General features: G+C 43.3%; 1 protein-coding gene across 1 annotated transcript; it reads left to right on the plus strand.

Annotated features, from left to right (window-relative positions):
- Positions 1 to 18,475: 18,475 nt before the first annotated feature.
- Positions 18,476 to 22,314, plus strand: LOC124461817 (uncharacterized protein K02A2.6-like). The gene is made up of 2 exons (XM_047013277.1): positions 18,476 to 19,623; positions 19,698 to 22,314. Exons 1-2 carry the CDS (start codon positions 18,476 to 18,478, stop codon positions 22,312 to 22,314), a joined length of 3,765 nt encoding a protein of 1,254 aa, XP_046869233.1.
- The last annotated feature ends 172 nt before the right edge of the window (positions 22,315 to 22,486 follow it).

Here is a 22,486-nt window from a genome sequence, read left to right on the forward strand (position 1 = left end):
CGTCCGAAGTCCTAGCTTTCCCTGATTTCAACAAACCATTCAACCTCACGACCGACGCATCCAACGAGGCGCTAGGTGGTGTCCTGTCACAGGTACAGGATGAGAAAGATCGGCCGATCTCCTTCATCTCTAGGGGACTATCACGAACAGAAGAAAACTATGCAACAAACGAAAAGGAAATGCTAGCAATACTATGGGGACTAGAGACGTTGCGCTCGTATTTATATGGAGCAGAGGAAATCAGGGTATACACCGATCACCAGCCGTTGACCTTCGCCTTAGGAAACCGCAATTCAAATGCCAAACTGAAAAGATGGAAAGCCCGGATCGAGGAGTATAATTGCAAGTTGTTTTATAAGCCTGGAAAAGTTAATGCTGTGGCCGACGCCTTGTCACGCATTACCTCACCATCTCAACCCTCTCAGGCTTACGCAATCAACAGGGCAAACACTCCGCCTCCCACTACACAGGGTCGACACTCCACTCAACACTTTTCGAAACCAGATAATCCTAGTCGTAGGAACAGGTTTTGACACCTCCACCGAACCCTTCCCTGGCTTTCAACGACATGTTGTTCACATAAATTTAAACCAAGACATTGCCATAACTAGAGCTGCACTGGAAGGAGCACTTTCCAAACCTCACATAAATGGAATTAAGATGCCGGAAATCGCTGTTTTTGAAATACAACCCATAATCTGGGAATATTTCAACGACTATAAAATCCGTCTAGCGCAAGAAATAGTAGAGAATATAACTTCAGAGGACCAAATTCAGGACATAATCCAAAATGAACACCGAAGAGCCCATAGAAGTTACTTGGAGAATAAACAACAAATTCTCTTAAAGTACTATTTCCCAAAAATGGCAGCAAAAACCAAAGGTTATGTGTCGAAATGCACTATATGTGGAACTCAAAAATACAACCGACGACCAAAAAAGCCACATCTACAGCCGACACCGATACCTTGCATGCCATGCGAAATTTTACACATCGACCTCTTCGTAATCGAGAAACTATGGTTTTTGTCCTGTATCGACAAGTTCTCAAAGTACGCAATGTTGTTCCCTATCGAGAACAGGTCGTCTGTACACCCCAAGGAGAAACTTATGGACGTCTTAGCATACTTCTCAGTGCCCAAATTGATAGTCATGGACAACGAGCGAGGATTGTTATGTCCCATCATCATCAACTATTTGCACGAGCTACAAATTGATATTTACCGGACTCCCTCACAGAAAAGCGAAGTAAATGGACAAGTGGAACGGTTCCACTCGACATTTCTAGAAATATACCGATGCCTACGCATAGAGCATCCAAAGTTGAGTGCTGCTCAACTTGCGAAATTAACGGTCGCTAGATACAATCAAACTATACACTCCGTAACCAAACAGAAGCCAGTCGATCTTTTTTTCAATCGAACATCGGCTCAAGGGGTGGGCGAAAACACCAATCCCAGAGAAACGCTCTTGGAAAACGTTAGAGGATTGCTCGAACACCAACAAACAATTACAAATAGGGCCAAGAACTTGAAGAGGGAAAACCCTTTGTCATATGAGGTCAACCAAGAAATTCTCGTAGCAAACAAACAAATCAAGGGAAAACACGCAAAAAGATTTTTTCAGGAAAAAGTCGCTCAGGACAAAAAGGTTACGGTAATCACACAAACAGGGAAAAATCTACACAAGTCACATATTAAATAAAAATACACTTGTACACATAACATTTAAACACACAAACAGGGAAAAATCTACACATATTAAATAAAAATACACTTGTACACATAACATTTAAACACACAAACAGGGAAAAATCTACACATATTAAATAAAAATACACTTGTACACATAACATTTAAACATCTAGACACTAAGCTAAAATTAATTTCACACTAAATAACACCCTTCTACTTCCAATGCAAGCCCCCTCATTTTGTGCCTCTCATCGGTGGAGAGCTACAAGGTTTTTAAATATGAGTCCCCAATTGTGACGCTGCAACAAGGGATGGAGGATTGAAGGACACTCAAATCTGGTACATGTAATCCCTCTCGATTCATTCGCGGGCCTTGCTGAGAACTTGTCATTAGCCCTTGACCGGTACCCTTCTTGTGACCTGAAGACATTGGCCACTCTCAAAATCAAAGATCTAAAAACAAAAATCGAGGAGCTCACGGTCTCCAACAAGAGGACTAGACGTTCAATCAAATGGTTAGGCTCAGCTTGGAAATGGGTAGCGGGATCACCGGATGCAGCTGACTGGGACCAGATTCTACAATCCCAGGACTCTCTGATTAGAGAGAATAACCAACAATTCACCATAAATAACCAATTCCTATCCGGCATCCAAGAGGCATTCAACAAAATAAACGAACTTGCAGGAACACTGAACACAATAAGCAAGGATAACGACTCCGAGCTATCCATCCTACTGAACAAAATCTTGTTACTTGAACGGAAGCTGGACGAAATTGTGCGAGCATGCCAACTCGCTAAAGTGGGCGTGATTAACTCGAACTTATTGGACATAGACGAGCTGCAGGACATCATCAACACCACACCAAGCCTGCCTTACAACAACATCATAGAGGCCATCGAATTTGCCCAACCCACTATCTTCGTGAACGGTACCCTACTCCTTTAGCGATGCCACGGGTACTACAACAGGAGTACTCGGTCCAGATCATCAGGCCAACCATAACAAATAATCAGCAACTTGACATTCCCTCGGGAAAAATCCTGGTAGGACCACGAGACACGTACATTATATCCAGGAGCTGCCAGACCATGGGAAATATCACCATTTGTAAGGAATCGGATCTCACTCACCTAGATGAAGAATCTTGCCTGCCAAGGCTAATAAAGGGAGGAACCGCAAAATGCCATTCAATAACCAACACGGCAAGCCCCATTGAGTTACTGGAAGATGGCACCATATTTACGACCAACTTTAGAGGAAAGATGACAAACGGCGTTGTAGAATCAAACCTAAACGGGACCTTTGTCATTCAATTCTCGAATGAGTCAGTAACAATCGGCAACAAAACCTTCAGAAGCCAGACGGTTACAAGAATGGTGGCAATACCCTCCACTTTGTCTGAAGTCGTAAACGAAGGACATCGACTTAATGTGGAATACATTCACAACTTGCACATAAACAATTTACGACGCCTCAACACTCTAACGAAGGGGACCACCATCACGGCCGGCTGCGCCATCTTCATATTTCTCGCTATCTCCATAGGTTGGATTCTGAAGAAGACACTCCAAAAACCAGAAACACCACCCTCCCCCAGAGTCACCGGCCACAGATACAATGGATCTCCGGGACGTCAATTTTTGAGGGGGGAGGAGTTAGCACACTCATCTCACACGAGACCTCCTCTCATACAACCAGCACCCCTGGGACACCTTGTCCTTCAATTATCAGACCATGCCCCGCACCCCGGCTTCTCCCATCACAGCGGGACTCGATCAACACATTTTACCAGAAGCGCCTGAACGAGCATCGGGCAAAATACCCTCTAAGTGACACCATCCCTTGACCATACACACACCTTCCACACACGTTAGGAACACCAACACTATACACACACCTTTCACACATGTTAGGAACACAAACAGACCACCCACAGCACGCGTGCATCGCGGCCCATATCTTTTAGTCAACTAAGCTACCTTCATCTTTTATTTCCTGTAAACACACTTAGCCAAGTAAGCAACTTATGTTTATGCGACCCAATCAAAAATGTGACCCAAGACGACTCCCGTGGTCACACTAGGTACTTCTCTTCCCTCTTCTAGCATAAGCACTTTTTGCCGGTCTTTGAATACTACCGGTAAGCAGAATTCGCCGGAAACGGCGACCCACTTCTGACACGATCCCAACGCCGCTGCCAGCGGCACGACGCCGCAGCCAGCGCCCTTTGGGCATCTCGGGGTATATTTAAAGGACCATGCTCGACAGAGCGAGCAGTCTTAGTTTTAACGTAGAACTAACCAAATCAAGCGACAAGCTAAATAAAACTTATAACGTTACAAAATCAAGTTTGTGTTGTGTCTCACTGTGAAAATCCTGAGTTTCCCAAGTCCCATCCTTAACACTCCTAGGAAGGAAATGGTAAGAATTCCCCTATAAGGGGAATGGAAACTCATAACTTATATATATGTAAATATCAATATTGAGCAAATATGGGTGAAATTGGGTATGACGAGTGGATCAAAGGGAGCGACGGGCGACGGCAGCGCTGGCAGAGAAAGCAGAGAGAGTCAACGGGATATGAAGGGCGGCCAATAGAAAGGCGACGCCAATGCGTGAAAGTGATGGAAGCACGTAGATACAAGGGAGCTAGACAAGGACAAGGAAATAAATGGGCGCTCAGCCACAAAGAAAGTGGACACATGCGCAAAGGATTTACGGGACTTTCACCACGCATAGCAACAAGTGAATGCGTGGGTGAAAGCAGAGGGCTGATGGAAACGTACCAGCTGTATAGCGGTACTACACCAAGATATTCCTGAGGCCGTGGGAATTGCCTATATAAAGGCAACGCCCATCAAGCAGCATCATCAAGTCATCAAGACGTGATCAAGCAACAAGTAATTAAGGCCTTACGAGTAACCTTAAGAAACTTAGCAAGGAAACACAAGGAGCAGCAGAAAACTAAGAACTATACAGGCCTTACGAGTAACCTGTACAGTTCCACTTGATAACAACAAGTCCTTAAATAAGGATAATAAACACCGTACCCAAGCGAGAGTAAATTTGAGAGAAGCCAAGCAATCCCCAGGAGTACCCAAGGTCAGTGGAAGGCACGAGGATATATCCTACTGCCGAAATTCCAGGATCTATATATCCTGACGAGTACCAATTTCTGAGGAACATCCTGCTTCGTGATAACAGCTACGGGATTCATCCCAGAGCTTTAAAGCAAAAGCATACTCAACGAACTCAGCGAAAAGGGTGCAGAGGTGTGTAGCGCAAATCAAGTACACTATACGGATCGAGACGGTAACCAGCAACGGCTGTAGGAGCAAGAGGAAGACGAGAAGGGTCGACGAGGGACTCACCAACGCTGCCCAAGCCCAGAACTAACATCGAGAAACCGTCATATCCAACCGAACCCACCAACGATTTGAATAAACATACAATTAAGCAATAACAACTGAAATCAAACGTGTTCTAATTTCACCGGGGCACAAAATAAATTTGTTGTGCCGAACCTAGCCCAAGAGATATCGTAAATATCCCGAAGGACAAAAAAGGATCGTTACAACTGGCGCCCAACGTGCTATACTGGTGAAATTTTAACAAAACAAAAGTGTAAAATTGTAAAGAAAACATTCAAAATGGGGAAAGGATGGATTTACCACATGAAGAAGGAGGATCTGTTACAGACAGGCCAAAGGATTGGGATCGAGATGACCGGCACAGTGGAGGAAATGAGGAAACAGCTAGGCGAGTGGGTAGAAAAGAACGAAACGGACCCAGACTGGAAGGAGGAAATAAATAGATTGGAGACAAAGTACTCGAAAAATCTAAAAATGAAAGCAAGCACATCAAAAACATGCGAAAATGGCGTAGACAAGGAGGCCGATGAATTCCAGAAAATAAACATCGCCACACTAGCAATTCCTCCATACTTACCACCAAGATGGGGAAGCGAAGGAGCCCTAGATAGCACAGAAACAAAGAGGGACATAAGGAGACAAACGATAGACCCCAAGAAAACGGTACCACAGGCAACAAACAGGACCACCGAATACGCCAAGGTGGCAAAACAAGTGAGGGAATGGACATTCAGATTCGACGGCAATTCCAGACCGCTAGAGTTCATAGAACAGATCGAGTGGTCAGCAGACATGTATGGCATCGAGCTGGACATGATCCCAAGAGCAATGCCAGAACTACTGAAAGACAAAGCACTCAAGTGGTACGTCGCAAACAACAAGCAGTGGCGATCGTGGAAGGAGTTCGTAGAGGGCTTCAAGAAATACTTCCTGCCAAGAGGATTCTTCAACAAATTGGCGGATCAAGTGAAAAATCGCAAACAAAACAGAAACGAGTATTTTAAGGATTATATGATCGACATGCAAACAATGATGAGACCCCTCAAAATACCAGAGTACGGACAATTGGAGGTTATATTAGAAAATTGCACTCCAGATTTGAAGATATTCGTTCGGCCGCACAGAGTCAGAAACCTAGAGGAGCTGATGCAGTTGGCGGATGAACATGAGATGCTTGAACAAGAACGAGCAGATTTCCATCGCCCAAATAATGCTCAAAGAACACACAACAACCAATCAAGCCACAGAGGAGAAAATAATTACGGGCCAGCAGTCACACAGTGCCGGAGATGCCAAGACAACGGCATGGAGAACAATTCAAGACCAAGCCAAGAAAATAAAAACATCCAAGATGGAAAAGTTTTGAACCCAAACCAGGCATGCCGCAGATGCGAAGGAGCCGGACACTGGGCAAGGGAGTGCAACAATCAGAGACTCATTTTCTGTTGGCAGTGTGGAAGGATTGGGAAAAGAACAAAAGAATGTTGTTGGAGTTCGGGAAACAAAAGGCGGTTCCAGCCTATCAGGGGCGAGCAGGGACCCAGCCAACAAGCTCCTCACCACTAATACGCCAACTAATAGAGGAAGAGGATCAATTGTCGGCAATCATCGAAGTAGCAGGAGTCCAGATGAAAGCGACAATTGACTCCGGAGCCACGAGTAGTTTCATCAGCAAACAGAGTTTGGAAACAGTGAGGAATAAGGGAAAATGGGAGAACACACACAAACAGGTATACATGGCAGACGGAAAGGTGCGAGACATTGAAGAGCAATGGACAGGATACGTGAGATTTGAAGACAAGGAAATCCACATGCCATTCCTGGTCATGCCAGAAGGAATGGATGCGCTGATACTAGGTTGGAATTTCCTCCGGATTATGAACACAGAGATATCGTGTGGAGGCCACAAAGTGATAATACCGACAGTCAAGCGAATACAGGGCAGGCTGCTAGAAAGAATATCCATCATGGTCACTCAGAATAGTGATCAACAAGAAATACAAAGTTTCCTAAATCAGGAGTTGAAGGAATTAGGGAAAGTGAAGGGACTGTCAAAGGTGGGGATACATCGCATAACGATGAAGGATGATATCCCAATAAAACAAAGATACTACCCGAAGAATCCAAAAATACAGGGAGAAATCAACACAAAGGTCGATGAACTGTTGACAATGGGATGCATCGAACCATCACAAAGCCCCTATAGCTCACCCATAGTGATGGTGAGAAAGAAACAGACGGGAAAATGGAGATTATGCGTAGATACACGACATACACACACATGCGCGCGTTAATGCAGTAGTATTAGTGGAGCATTGCAGGGGCATTAAATACTCGGCATCGGTAGTTAGAATAGAGAATCCAAAGTTTTGAATAACGGTAAGGATCTAACAAATATCAAAGATGCGAGGTTTCCTGCATGCAAAAATCACAAGCAAGAGTCACTCAAAGTTTAACACTCAGCGAGTAAAGCCCACCAGGAAGCAACTAAAAAAAAAAAAAAAGATGGATCCGGTAATCGCCGCCTCATCGGACGAGGAGAACGATGAGGACGTAGAGGACAGTGGCTACGGGTCAGAAGAGAGCGAGGCAGAGTCGGCGATGAATCCGGGCCACCAGGAGGAGGAAGAAGACGACGAGATGTGGAGAGAGCTGGGCGAGGCGATAGCCATGATGGGGAACGAAGTGGCGGATGAAGCCAGCAGCGGCCGAAGCAGCCCAGATGAGTATGCGCCGTGGGAGCAGAACGAAGTATACGAGCCGCCGGCAAGATTGTGGGAGCCAGCGCGGCCACCAACGCCGTTTCGCATGGTGGACTCAAGGTCAGAGGCCAGCGAAACGGCGGAGGTGGCCGTGGCTGATGAAGGTGCGGCTGATGGAGTAGCCAGCCCACCTCCACTCGAGCCAGAGAGGATAGATGATGAGTCCGAACGCGCCATGATGGAAAATCATCAATGGATGAGTTGGTGGCGCCAGCAGATCCTGCAGCAGCAGGAGGCGGAGAGGGATCTGCTGGCGTGGGAAAGGCACCAACAAGACGAGCTAGAAAGGGCCAGGGAAAGGCTGGCAGAGGCAGTGAAGCAACAACAACAGCAGCAGCAACAACAGCAACAACAACTGCAGCAGCAACAACAACAGCAGCAACAACAACAGCAGCAGCAACAACAGCAACAACAACAGCAGCAGCAACAGCAACAGCAACAACAGCAGCAGCAGCAACTGCAACAACAGCAGCAGCAACAGCAACAACAACAACATCAGCAGCAACAGCAACAACAGCAGCAACAGCAACAACAACACGAGATAGAACATCAAGAGTGCCCATGGGTGTGGCCAAGACCGGCATTAAATAGGCAAGTGTCCGCACCCATGGGGCACAACATCAGTACTCGGCCAATATTGGCCCGGCAGCTATCATGCCCAGTGCCATACGGGCACGAAAGGTATGAGGCAGTGCCAGAAGGAGAATGGCCAGAAAGGGTGGTGGATGTTGTGGGCCAAATGGCCCAGCACGAAGGACCACGAGTAGTAAGGTTGGTGTGGGCGGGTCAAACAAGGTATAGGATTAGGATAGCGCAGGGGGTAGTTCGGGTATATAGGGAAAGGAGGGTATAATAAGTAGGATAATTAGATGTAAGTAGAAAAAAAAAAGATGCGGAACGGGCCAAGAAAAAAAAGGAACAAACAATGAAAAGATGCCCTAATCCGACAACATTTAAGAAAAGATACTCAGTAATCGCCAACATTAGAAGATGCCAATTGGCCAATAAAAGATGCGAGCTGAGTCCCAAAAAAAAAAGGCACAAAACAAGCACAAGACAAGCCAAAACCAAAGAAAAACACAAAATAAGCAAAACACACAAAACAAGCAAAAGACAAGCCAAAACCAAAGAAAACAAAAAAAAAAACACAAAACACAGGCCAAAGCTACAAATGCAAACATATTAAATGCACAAATACGAGAATAGAAAATACACATACAGAAAACAAACACAAGGTACAAGGGACAGGGGAGGGCAAATCCCTCCCGAAGAAGGGGGGGAGTGTGAGGAACATTATATACACAAGAATAATGTCCCACACAACAAACAAGCTACAACAAACAAGATACAAACCCACAAAACATAAGATACAAACAGCCAGATACAAACGCAGCCAAGACACAAACTAAAGTATAAGAGTGAAATCGGATGTAAATGATCAAATAAACAAGGCCAGCCGAACATTGCCGATCGAACCCCACGCAACCGCTGGCGATTTTCGTACAAGCGGGAAGATGCGTGGGAGACATAATGCGATAAGTTCGGTCGTATAAGAGCCAATGCAAGAGGCCGGTCGAACATGGCCGATCGGACCCCACGCAACCGCTGGCGATTTCGTACAAGCGGGAAGATGCGTGGGAAACATAATACGATAAGTTCGGTCGTATAAGAGCTAATGGAAGAGGCCGGTCGAACCCCACGCAACCGCTGGCGATTTCGTACAAGCGGGAAGATGCGTGTGAAACATAATGAGTATTAGTGGCTGTATAAGAGTAAATGAAACCGGGCTTGAGGGCATAATTGCATGCAAAAATAGGGCGTTGGCCTCATTAGATAAATTAAGAGCATGGAGAGGCAAATGTAAATGCATGCATTAGCGTACATACACGCACGTCACACGTACACTATGCGTGAGTGACGGCATGAGAGAATACCGGTGGCCAATGGGCCGCGCGATGCCTACGTCACGCTCATGAGAGCGAAAGCAGTTAGAATGCGAGCACCAAAAGAATTTCGGGAGCGAGAGAAAGCAAAAGTGAGGGCCAAGCAAGCCCGAAAGACGGGTGCGGGGGACGCGTGGTACCGAAACGAAACCAAGTGATGGCTATGCTTGTGAATCGGGGAGTAGGGGGGAAAGCAAAGATGCGAGAAGCAATGATGGTTTATGGAGGTGTGAGGGGAATATGCAAACCGAAGGGGGAGGGATGAGGCCATGGGGAAGCCCTCTATCTGATGGATGCAAGATGCATATGAAAGTGTATTTGCATGGGGATTTAAGTAATACAATATATTAAATTAATCAGGCTGTTTATGTTCAAATGATAATTTTAGTTAATACAATTATTATATATATATGTAAATATCAATATTGAGCAAATATGGGTGAAATTGGGTATGACGAGTGGATCAAAGGGAGCGACGGGCGACGGCAGCGCTGGCAGAGAAAGCAGAGAGAGTCAACGGGATATGAAGGGCGGCCAATAGAAAGGCGACGCCAATGCGTGAAAGTGATGGAAGCACGTAGATACAAGGGAGCTAGACAAGGACAAGGAAATAAATGGGCGCTCAGCCACAAAGAAAGTGGACACATGCGCAAAGGATTTACGGGACTTTCACCACGCATAGCAACAAGTGAATGCGTGGGTGAAAGCAGAGGGCTGATGGAAATGTACCAGCTGTATAGCGGTACTACACCAAGATATTCCTGAGGCCGTGGGAATTGCCTATATAAAGACAACGCCCATCAAGCAGCATCATCAAGTCATCAAGACGTGATCAAGCAACAAGTAATTAAGGCCTTACGAGTAACCTTAAGAAACTTAGCAAGGAAACACAAGGAGCAGCAGAAAACTAAGAACTATACAGGCCTTACGAGTAACCTGTACAGTTCCACTTGATAACAACAAGTCCTTAAATAAGGATAATAAACACCGTACCCAAGCGAGAGTAAATTTGAGAGAAGCCAAGCAATCCCCAGGAGTACCCAAGGTCAGTGGAAGGCACGAGGATATATCCTACTGCCGAAATTCCAGGATCTATATATCCTGACGAGTACCAATTTCTGAGGAACATCCTGCTTCGTGATAACAGCTACGGGATTCATCCCAGAGCTTTAAAGCAAAAGCATACTCAACGAACTCAGCGAAAAGGGTGCAGAGGTGTGTAGCGCAAATCAAGTACACTATACGGATCGAGACGGTAACCAGCAACGGCTGTAGGAGCAAGAGGAAGACGAGAAGGGTCGACGAGGGACTCACCAACGCTGCCCAAGCCCAGAACTAACATCGAGAAACCGTCATATCCAACCGAACCCACCAACGATTTGAATAAACATACAATTAAGCAATAACAACTGAAATCAAACGTGTTCTAATTTCACCGGGGCACAAAATAAATTTGTTGTGCCGAACCTAGCCCAAGAGATATCGTAAATATCCCGAAGGACAAAAAAGGATCGTTACAACTTTATAGAGCAATATAATATTGAGCTACATATTACTTCATTCCAACAGTCTAGTAGCAACTCAACAGACGAAAGGCTACATTCCACATTGACAGAAATATATAGAATAATCCTTAATAAAAGGAAAGAATTAAAATTTACATTGGACCATGACGAAATAATCGACGAAACTATTATAACTTATAATAATGCCATCCACTCAAGTACTAATCTTACCCCCTACGAACTGTTTACTGGACGGACACATATTTTTGATAAAGTCATTTGTTTGATTTGTGTTCGCTAGCCATTATGGGGGAATGTTAATAATCGCCATATATCTGCCTATTTTATGGCTTAAACTGTACACAATTCCAATGATTTATGATGCATTCCTCTATTTCTGTCCAGGAAGCCTTAGAAAGCATTGCAGGCACATTTCATGTGAGTAGCTTTGAAAAGATCGTTTCATAGATTAATTTTGCATCATCTATAAAAATCGAATGGGTTTTTGTTTTTGCCAGTTGTGAAAAGTTTTTCAAAATTTACCCAAGTGGAATTACATCTAAAAAGTTTCAGTTAGTTCAAATAATATAGGTATTATTTGACAAACTATGTTTGAAAAGAGTTTGATAACATTTTGGAAATGTTTATTAGTAGAAACAGAAGTGAACTTTGTTTTCTTGGGAATTGTTCGAGTTGTGGGAACATAAGTTATGTGACACATTGGCAACCGGCATAATTCATTATAATCGGTTTTTCAATTTCGATGATATTTGGCATATTTGTTGACTGTTCTTTACCACATTGGTTTGTACTTCTTCAACTGGGTTAGATGAGGGCGGTTAGATGTTTGTTATCTTTGTTATTATCATCAAATGAATGCCATGAGATCTTTTAGGGGCTTTGCAATTATTTACTGCACCTGATCCTCGACCACGTGTGTGTTGTTTTTGTACAATTGAGCTGCTCGAGCAACGGCTACGGGCCAACAATTGTTGTCAATTTTCATTAGTTACAACACTTGAGAGCTGATTGTGAAGTGGAGCACGAACAAGCCCCGTCAACGCGGCCCACATATGTATGTACATATGTATGTACGAATCGGTGAGGGTCATATAAAAAACAAAATACAACAACAACTGGAATAACAAAATTTGTTGTTAGAATGAAGTAAGTAAATCGTCTCGCCGACGTATATACACCAGGTGAATACCATATGTTATCTCGCTCACTCTACAAACACACGAGCACTCTAGCGCCGCCACTAGCCAACAGCCAATTCTGCCCTTATGGATCGCGTAGCAAAATACGTTCATACGTATATTTTGCATGTTTCTAGTCCGATTTCAATTAAATTTGGTAGTTTGATAGAAATAGATAAGATTTATTGGTCTGCCAAATTTGATCGCAATGGTCATAAAATTGCAAAAAAAATTGCGGAAGTGGGCGTGGCAATATTTTAAAATATATATGTTCTGCGCGCATACTAAGCCAGTATACATACTAAATTTGGTGACTTTAGCTTTGTTAGTTTCGAGAAAATCAGTTTTGTTTAATTTGCGTGGGCGGAAATGGGCGTGGCAAAATTTTTAAATAGTCAATATCTGCGCGTCTATTAAGCTAGCTTACATACCAAATTTAATGTCGGTGGCTGTCATAGGTTTTAAGAAAATCTGTTTTTGCAAATTCCGGGGGCGGAAGGGGCGTGGCAAAAAGTTGGAACAATTATTTTCTGCGCGCTAACTAAACGAGTATATAAACCAAATTTGATGTCTCTTTCTGCTATACTTTTTAACAAAAACAGTTTTATGTAAATTCTGGGGGCGTAAGGGGGCGTGGCCAGTTAACTCTATATATTTACATACTACACGAGCCTACATACCAAACTAGGTGGCTCTAGCTCTTATAGTCTCCGAGATCTGCGTGTTCATACGGACGGACGTACGGACAGACGGACATGGCTAGATCGACTCGGTTGTTGATCCTGATCAAGAATATATATACTTTGTGGGGTCGGAGATGCTTCCGTCTGCCTGTTACATACATTTTGGCGACTTTAATATACCATTTCACGCTATGGGTGTATGGTATAAAAAGACGACGGGTGGAACTCTGGGACCAGGCCCAGGCCCAGGCCCAGGCCCAGGTTCTAGGCCCAAAGTGTTGTTGTTGCTAATGTTGACGTTGACTAACGCTGGCGGTAGTATCAAAGCATATTATACCCTTCTATTAAAGTACATCTAGAACAACAGACTACAAAACGGACAGAAAAACTGAACGAATCAAGGATAGAACCTCCCTCAATACCATCAGGCAACATAATTTTTAGAAAAGAAAACAGAAGAAACAAGATTACCCCTAGATTCAGCAAACACAAAATAGTACTGGATAACGGAATAACAATCAGAACAGCTAAAAGACAAAAATTACACAAACAAAAAATATGGAAAATAACAAAAAATTTAAACAACACACAATCACATACGTTACCACCAGCAACTAACTCTACAATAAATTAAATACTTACAGGTTGTCATTAGGCATCACCCAACGCCTAGTAATCGATAGTTTGGACAAGGATCAGCCTTTTATTAAAGTTAACATAGGTGTAGCCAGGGTAGTGGACTCTTTCAAAATAATAAACCATGTAATAGACTTAAACGACTACGTAATAAACGCAAACAAAATAACAGATATAATCAAAAACTTACCCGATGACTTTGAACTCTCCGAACTAAAGCTTATACTTCATAAAAAAATAACCCAAGTCGTCGATAGGTTAAATACCTTACTTCCCAGCACTAATAGACCAAGGAGAGGGTTAATTAATGGACTAGGTAGTGTGGCAAAATTCGTTACCGGAAATATGGACGCCGAAGACGAAACAAAAATTAATAAAGAATTAGCAGATGTTCACAAAAACCTTGAACTCGAACAATCATTTCAAAAAGAAACATTTATTAGATTTAGGAGTATCACAGATCACATAAATAAAAACCTATCAAAATAAAATATTTAAACAATTAGATACAGAAGAACGAAACTTAAAAATAAATCAATATATTGCTAGAATTAATTACAATATAGACATTTTACTCAATCATTTAAACAATATTGCAGAAAGCCTATTGTTCACAAAATTAAACATAATCTCTAAATATATCTTAAACACAGAAGAAATTCTAAAAATAAAAAACATATTTCAACAACAAAATGTAACAATAAACTTGGATCACGAAATGTATAATGTTCTGTCTCTAGAATCAATAACAAAAAATAAAACACTTGTTTTTAAAATAAAAATTCCTATATTATCAAAAGAACATTATGAATACGACCAACTAATATCCTTACCATTTAATAACACAAAATTTGTAACACTACCAAAACACATTATTCGAAATAAGCTAACAATTAAGGAATTAAACTCACCATGTATTAAGTTGGGCAAATTATATGTATGTGAGACCCCAACTTTACCCCACTGCCTACCAAACCTACTTAACAACAGTATGGCGACTTGCAACGTCATCGACGGGGGTCAACCACAACAAATCTTCGTACCAATAAAGGGACTGCTACTAATCTTCAACGAAAAAAACATAAACCTCACCTCCACTTGTATACCAGCCAAAACTCTTAGCGGATCCATGATCATCCACTATGATAACTGCTCAATATCCGTGGATGGCATTAAGTACGTCGACGCCGCCACCACTATCGAAGACAAATTCGAAATCAACTTACCACATATTAACAACTTGACCATAAACACTTCTACAAAAAATCTGAGTTTGTTAAACTTACACCTTTACGACCTACAAAACGATCAGGAAGACTTCCAGTTAAAACATCAAGCTGCTACGCATCTGACAACTGTCTATGTGCTCATCATCGGATTGTCAATAGCCACAACATTCGCCTGGATCTATAAACGAAGGACCATTGCGTTTTCGCCTCCCATCTTTAATCCAATTGTCACTCCAGCCACAACTGTCTTGGACATGCCATCGTTATGACCATCGTTCCAAGTTAAGGGAGGAGGAGTTATCGCCAACGGCTCTGCGTCACCCCCGCTCAAACCCCCTCGGACATTGTCCCACTAACCACAACAATGTCATTCAACTCATACATTGTGTGGTCCGTCTTTCTTGCAACACTTGACAACAATTAGCTAACACGGCATATTCAAAAACTCAAGATTTAATGTAAACAACATGAATCTGGGACTCGACATCCACATCCGGCGTAAAGCCGAATCAGCGGTCTTACTATACATAGCCCTATGTACTTTACTATACATAGCCTCTGCGTAGGTTTCTTAAATGAAAATCAATAAACCAGAAATCACTTCTAAGTTGAAATCGAAAAGGAGCAGTCGAGTTTTTATTTGGCGTACAATCATATCAACAAAATAACTACAACTCTCAAGACACCCAGAGAACCAAGGCTTCAGGGGCACTGGACTGGTAATTCGCGCGGCCACTCTGGCCCAATAAATATGTTTATACATAAGCATACCGCTCCTCTGCCGGCGTTACTGGTAGCGCAGCTACGCGGTCTTAGCTATAGTAAACAATTGTAACAGAATTAAGAATTCTTCAATAAACTGAGCTGAACCAAAAAGGAACTATTTTGTGTCTAAATATTTCGAACCTAAATATTTGCTATTGGACATTTCTATTGCAAGGGGCTGCTGCCTGCTGGGGAGGAAGCTGATTGCCTTTTATTATATTGGCGAAAGTGATGCCTGGCTTGGTCGCCTTGGTTTGACCTTGGTTTGGGCAGGTATGATTTCCGTTGCAGTGAGCACAGCGGGGAGGGTCGGTCCTTGGTTTGCGGCAGTCTAAGGGTGCCACCGCACTTAACACAGATGAACTGCAGGTTGCAGTTCTTTTGTGAGTGTCCAAAACCTTAACATCTGTAGCGCTGTAGTACGTCAGTAGATTTGCACGCAGCTGCATAGGCGCTTGATAGCAAAAACGTCCTTGTTGTTGCTTTCCGGTTCTAAGTTGACGAAGAACATGGCCATAGGTTTCTTCGTGTTGCGGCTGATTGCGTTTTTGATGTATTGACCTCTAACGTTGTGCCCGTTGGCCAGGGCTTCTTTGATGTCCATGGGATTGGTGGTGTGGTGTAGACCTTTGACTACTGCTATGTATGCGCGCTCATCTTTTGGTTGGATTGTCTGATATGAGATGTCATTTACACTGAGGTAGTTTTTCAATGTTGTGAAGCTCTCCTTGTCCTGTAGGTTCACTCTGATTTGTCCGTCCCTACCCGCTTCTTCATCAAAGTTGTTTCTGCCGATTACAGATGCAACATCCCTTATTAGGTCCTTAATATCATGGACTTTCGGTAAGAAAATGGGAGGCGGCTTGACCTTGCGCACCTCAGTATAGGGTGGCACCTGTTGAGCCGTCGTTGGATATATTCTTCGTCGCTATCGCTTTCATCAGATAGCATGGCAAATCTGTTGGCTTTAGCGTTGATGTTACTGGTTATACCCGTAGAAGTTGAAGCCTGTTCTGCTTTTCTCTGAGCTCCGATGAGGAACTAGTGCTTCCGTCAGATTCACCACTGCTTTTGGTCGACCTTTTTGTTACCTTGGCCTGTTTAGCTGTAGGAGCTTGATCAGTTGGCTTTATTGTTCATTTTGGCTTGACCATATTTGTGCCTGTGGGGGCCGTAGCCGCAGACAAGTATGTGATACTTTTGCTTTTTTCTTGCAGCTCGCAAGTATGCAGCACTTTTTAGGAAAAATGCTCTCCCAAAAGGGTGCAACAGTTTATGAGTTTTTCTGATTGGCAGACCAATCAGGGATAAGTAACTGTGAAATCTGCCAATAGTCGGCAGATATTACAGTTTGTTGATGTTTCTGTTCTTCACTTTATTTTCGTTTGTTATAGTATTTACGCACTTAAAATCATCCGCAACACGTCCGATACGTTTGGCGTTCGGCCGGCGTCTACGAAGCGTCTCGGGCTATATTTAAAAGTACCGCTCACCAAAGGGAGGGCAGTCTTAGATGAGACACAGAACAAGTGACATTGTGCAAACTCAAATAAACCAAACTTTATAACGTTAAAACCTCGTGTGTTGTCAATTAGTGCAAAGCAAAATCTTTGAGTCCCCAGATCACAATTCTTACACTAAGGAAAAACATGATGAGTTAACACCAACCGAATATGGGAACTCGTAAATGGCGCCCGAGCAGAGACCCACAATTTTCCTAGAAAAAATTAAAATTACCACCCGATAGAGGGAAACCTAGGAGAATTGAGGGTCTAGACAAAACGACAAAAAACACACAGAATTTTAAAAATTTCGTTGTTATGTAAACCACGGCACGATTTTGAACTAAAAAACTGACCTATCCCAAAAATTGAAGGCCGCTGGGAAACGTTGAATCCCATTGCATTGAAATTTAAAACCATCCGCGTCCTTGTTTTGCAAAATTTGCTGAATCCGCAAATAATGAATTGCTGAACACGCAAACACTGTGGTTTTCAAACGCAAACGCCAGCAATAGCGTGGCAAATATATAAATTTTTTCCCTCGCTTGCAAATTTTTGGCGCCAGCCAGACGAGCGCAATGAATCGGAAGAGAAGCACCACGCTTCCGTATTTGCCGACTTGGCTGTAACTCAAACCCCGCCACATATGATGGCCTGATCCGCGACTCCTTGACTGGTGCTGCAACGGTTGAAAATCCGAGCCGTCATTCTTTAACAGGAGCTGCTGAAAAATTTCATTATGATTTGTGTTGTGTATGCAGCCCTATCATACGTTAGCCATCTGGCAACTCTCTGGCTGGACGCCATAAACAGTTCAGCCGGTCGTTTGCAGCAAGCACACGCGTTATAAACTTGCGATATATATATATGTAATTTCAATATCACCTAATCAATAAACATTCTAAGATATTTCAAACTGGCGACGAGGATGGGATGCTAATTATCATCCGAAATAAACTTGGAATTATTGACGCAAAATATCAAAAAATTGTCACGCACAAAAGCATACATATACGTTTACATATACATGCTGTGGTGAAATTTTGCAAACGTTTACACACACATTTGCATGGCAGAGTCGCTTGCTGGTGAATTTGGAGAGATTAGCTTGGCCGGCGTTTTTGAGGAAGAGAAGGAAGTAATTGATTCTACGAGTGCTAAATATACTCAACGGAACCCAATTATGACGACAGTTGGAAGTTTGGAACCGTTTGATTTGGGACAGCCAAATAAATGGGGCTCATATTTGGAGCGATTTAAATTGTTCCTGCTTGCCAATGATGTCAAAGACGAGGGTCGCAAAAAAGCATCTTTCCTCACATTGGTCGGAGCACCAGTCTACGATCTTTTGACATCATTGGCGTTTCCAAACCAGGTCAGTACATTACCGTTAGACCAAATTGAGAAGATTCTAACTGATCATCTTTGTCCACGTCCATCGGAAATCGCGGCATTTTATCATTTTCACAAACGTGATCAACATCCGGATGAGACCGTCGGAAACTATCTCGCAGCCCTGCGGGCATTGGCAGTGGGTTGCAATTTTGGAGCAGCGTTGGACAGAATGCTGCGTGATCGTTTTGTATGCGGCATGAGGGATGAAAGCTTACAGAGAAGTTTTCTTGCAGACACTGAATTGACAGTGCAGAAAGTTTTGGAGAGAGCAACTACTAGTGAAGCTGCAGCAGCGAGTGCAAAGGCTATCAGACAGCCTAACGAGACTATCCACAGCATCAAATCACAGCGTCCTCAACAACCATATAAAGGAAAAGGACAACAATGTGCGGGTTGTGCCGGTCCACACGGCCGGCAGCAATGCCCTTATCGTGAAGCAATATGTCACGGCTGTGGCCGGAAGGGCCATCTTAAGCGTGTCTGCCGGAGTAATGACTCGTCGAACGATGTTCATCCAGTAAAGGGCAAAAATTCACGTGGGAAATCGGTAAACCTCATATCTAATCTGGTGAGCCTGAAGAAACGTATCACGGTACAGATTAATGGAAAATCGTGTACTTTTGAAGTGGATTCTGGATCTGACGTAACTATGATGACGTTGCGGACTTATGATCGTATCTGGCCAACAAACAAGCCTAAGGTTTACAACTACGATCCGGGGTTTAGTGACTACCAACACAACCCAATCCAGATACTAGGAGTTTTTGATGTATCAATTCATTACAACGGTCGTAATATTGATAATCTACCAGTCATCGTCACTAAAAGCGGTTGTAGCGACCTTCTGGGTTGTAACTGGTTCGACCCACTAGGCATCAGTATCAAGGGCATACATTCAGTGGGCAGTGACGTACAGATCGCAGGCATTCTGAATAAGTTCGAACACTTATTCTCAACAGAACTTGGTTGTTACACTGGTCCGCCAGTCATATTAAACATTGATGCTACAGTGCCACCAGTGCGACTACCTCCACGCCGAATTCCATATGCTCTAAAGGACTAGTCGAAGAGGAGCTGGATCGCCAATGCAAGCAAGGGATTCTTAAACCTGTGGAGTATTCAGATTGGGCCACTCCTATTGTACCAGTTATCAAGAAGGACGGTTCAATTCGTATTTGCGGCGACTATAAATCAACTTTAAACAAAGCGGTTAAGCCGCACTGCCATCAAATACCGGCGATCAACACTTTGCTGGCATCTATGGAAGGTGGATCGATTTTTGCCAAAATTGATCTGGCTCAAGCTTATCAGCAGTTAGTAGTCGACGAAAACTCGTCTTTGCTGCAAACAATCAGTACACATAAGGGTGCATTCAAAGTAACTCGATTGCAATTCGGCATTTCATCAGCACCAGGCATTTTTCAAAGCTGTATTGAGAATGTGGTACAGAATATTTCCGGAGTCTTACCATATTTTGATGACATTGTAATATTTGGAAAAACGGAAACGGAATTGGCAACTAGATTACAGGAACTGTTTATACGTTTTGACAAAGCCGGACTGCGACTACGCAAGGACAAATGCCAATTCGGAGTACCATTCGTTGAGTTTTTAGGTTTCAAAATTGACTCAACTGGTATAAGACCATGTGCCGATAAAGTCTCGGCAATCAAAGACGCACCAGCACCTAAGGATAAAAAGCAGTTGCAGGCTTTCTTAGGACTACTAAATTTTTATCACTCATTTTTGCCACATAAAGCAACAGTGGCAGAACCCTTAAATCGTCTTTTGGATAAAAATGCAACTTGGAGGTGGGACAAACAGTGTGAGAAGGCTTTTTCTACACTTAAGGAACTTATTGGGTCAGACGACGTACTAGTGCATTATGATGGTTCATTGCCACTAGTGCTAGCTTGTGATGCGTCACCATATGGACTTGGTGCAGTTTTAAGTCACAAAATGCCGAATGGAGCGGAGAAACCCATCGCTTTTTACTCCCGTACCTTATCCAAAGCTGAGCGAAATTATGCTCAGATTGATCGAGAAGCTATTGCCTTGGTAGCAGGAGTAAAGAAGTTCCAAAACTACGTCTACGGTCGTACTTTCACACTAATCACCGATCATCGACCTCTGTTGGGTATTTTTACCACATCGAAAGCAATCCCAAACATTATTTCAAATCAGATGCTACGTCGATCTTTGTTCCTGTCAGCATATACTTTCGAGCTAGTACACCGCTCCGGATTAAAAATGGGCAATGCGGATTTTCTAAGTCGTTGTCCACTATCAGCAGCATCGGACGCTGTTAGCACCGACGATGTGCTTATGATCGAATTAGCAGCAACGCCAATCATAAGTGCTGAGGCGATTGCCGCTCAAACATCGAAGGACCCCTTATTGGCGAAAGTATCAAACTGGGTGTTAAGGGGATGGCCTGACATGAAATTGGAGCAATCAGATATTGCATATCCATACTATTGCCGTCGGGAACAGCTCTCTACAAATAAAGGAGTTTTGATTTGGGGAAATCGCGCCGTAGTTCCACCGAAATCCAGAGCAACAATTTTAGCTGCTCTACATGCCGCTCATCCAGGCATTGTAAAAATGAAGGCGTTAGCGCGTAGCTATGTTTGGTGGCCAAACATTGACTCTGAGATTGAGCTTATTGTTAAGAAATGTATTCCATGCCAGCAGAATCGTAACGATCATTCAGAGGCACCGGTGCATCATTGGGAGTCAGCCAAGCGGCCGTGGTCCTGTCTACACATCGACTTTGCAGGACCTTTTCAAGGAAAAACCTTTCTTCTGGTCGTGGATTCTTACTCAAAATGGCTAGAGGTTGCGGTTGTTAGCTCCACTTCTACAGCGGCTACAATCAAAGTTCTCAGGCAACTGTTCGCTACGCATGGGTTACCAGATCAGTTAGTGTCAGACAATGGCACAGCATTTACCTCCGAAGAGTTCAAGGCATTCCTCCACAACAATCTAATTCGACACATTAGATCAGCACCGTTTCACCCAGCAACAAACGGCCAAGCAGAGCGCATGGTGCAGACCACCAAAAACTACCTTAAAAAACTATCTCCGAACAATAATATTGATCTAAGCCTTGCTCGATTTTTGTTTAATCAACACATAACTCCACATGCAACGACAAATCGCTCGCCAGCTCAGCTATTGTTAAATCGGGAGTTAAAGTCCTACTTTGATAAACTACAGCCACAAGAAATTTCTAATGGAGCAGAACCATTTATTAATCAATCGAAATGTTTTGATACAGGCAAATCCGTTTGGGTACGAAACTATGCACCGGGACCAAAATGGATAGAAGCCTACATATCCGAGCAAACAGGACCAGTGTCTTACAAAGTTCGTTTGACAGACAATCGCATCATAAAGCGTCATTATAACCAAATTCGAAGCCGAGTTGAACAAACAGATGTAAACATATCACATCAGGCACCATCAGCAACTGATGACAACACGGAAGATCCTGCTTCCAGTAACCACTCTAGGCCAGAGAGTCCTATTCAAGATGATCCACACTCATTGCATGCCTCACCGATGCTACGACGTTCTGCTCGCATGAGACGACCCACTCAATTCTATGAGTCATCTGGGTGTTAAGGGGTGTTGTGTATGCAGCCCTATCATACGTTAGCCATCTGGCAACTCTCTGGCTGGACGCCATAAACAGTTCAGCCGGTCGTTTGCAGCAAGCACACGCGTTATAAACTTGCGATATATATATATGTAATTTCAATATCACCTAATCAATCAAACATTCTAAGATATTTCA

This window comes from Drosophila willistoni, unplaced genomic scaffold, assembly GCF_018902025.1.
Source record: "Drosophila willistoni isolate 14030-0811.24 unplaced genomic scaffold, UCI_dwil_1.1 Seg66.1, whole genome shotgun sequence".
Lineage (NCBI taxonomy): Eukaryota > Metazoa > Arthropoda > Insecta > Diptera > Drosophilidae > Drosophila > Drosophila willistoni.

What these genes read in the sequence shown, in the direction of transcription:
- LOC124461817 (XM_047013277.1), top strand. Translation starts at nt 18,476, where the DNA reads ATGACGACAGTTGGAAGTTTGGAACCGTTTGATTTGGGACAGCCAAAT. An exon ending in ATCGCAGGCATTCTGAATAA is followed by an intron (nt 19,624 to 19,697) that starts GTTCGAACACTT and finishes TTGATGCTACAG; the next exon opens with TGCCACCAGTGCGACTACCT.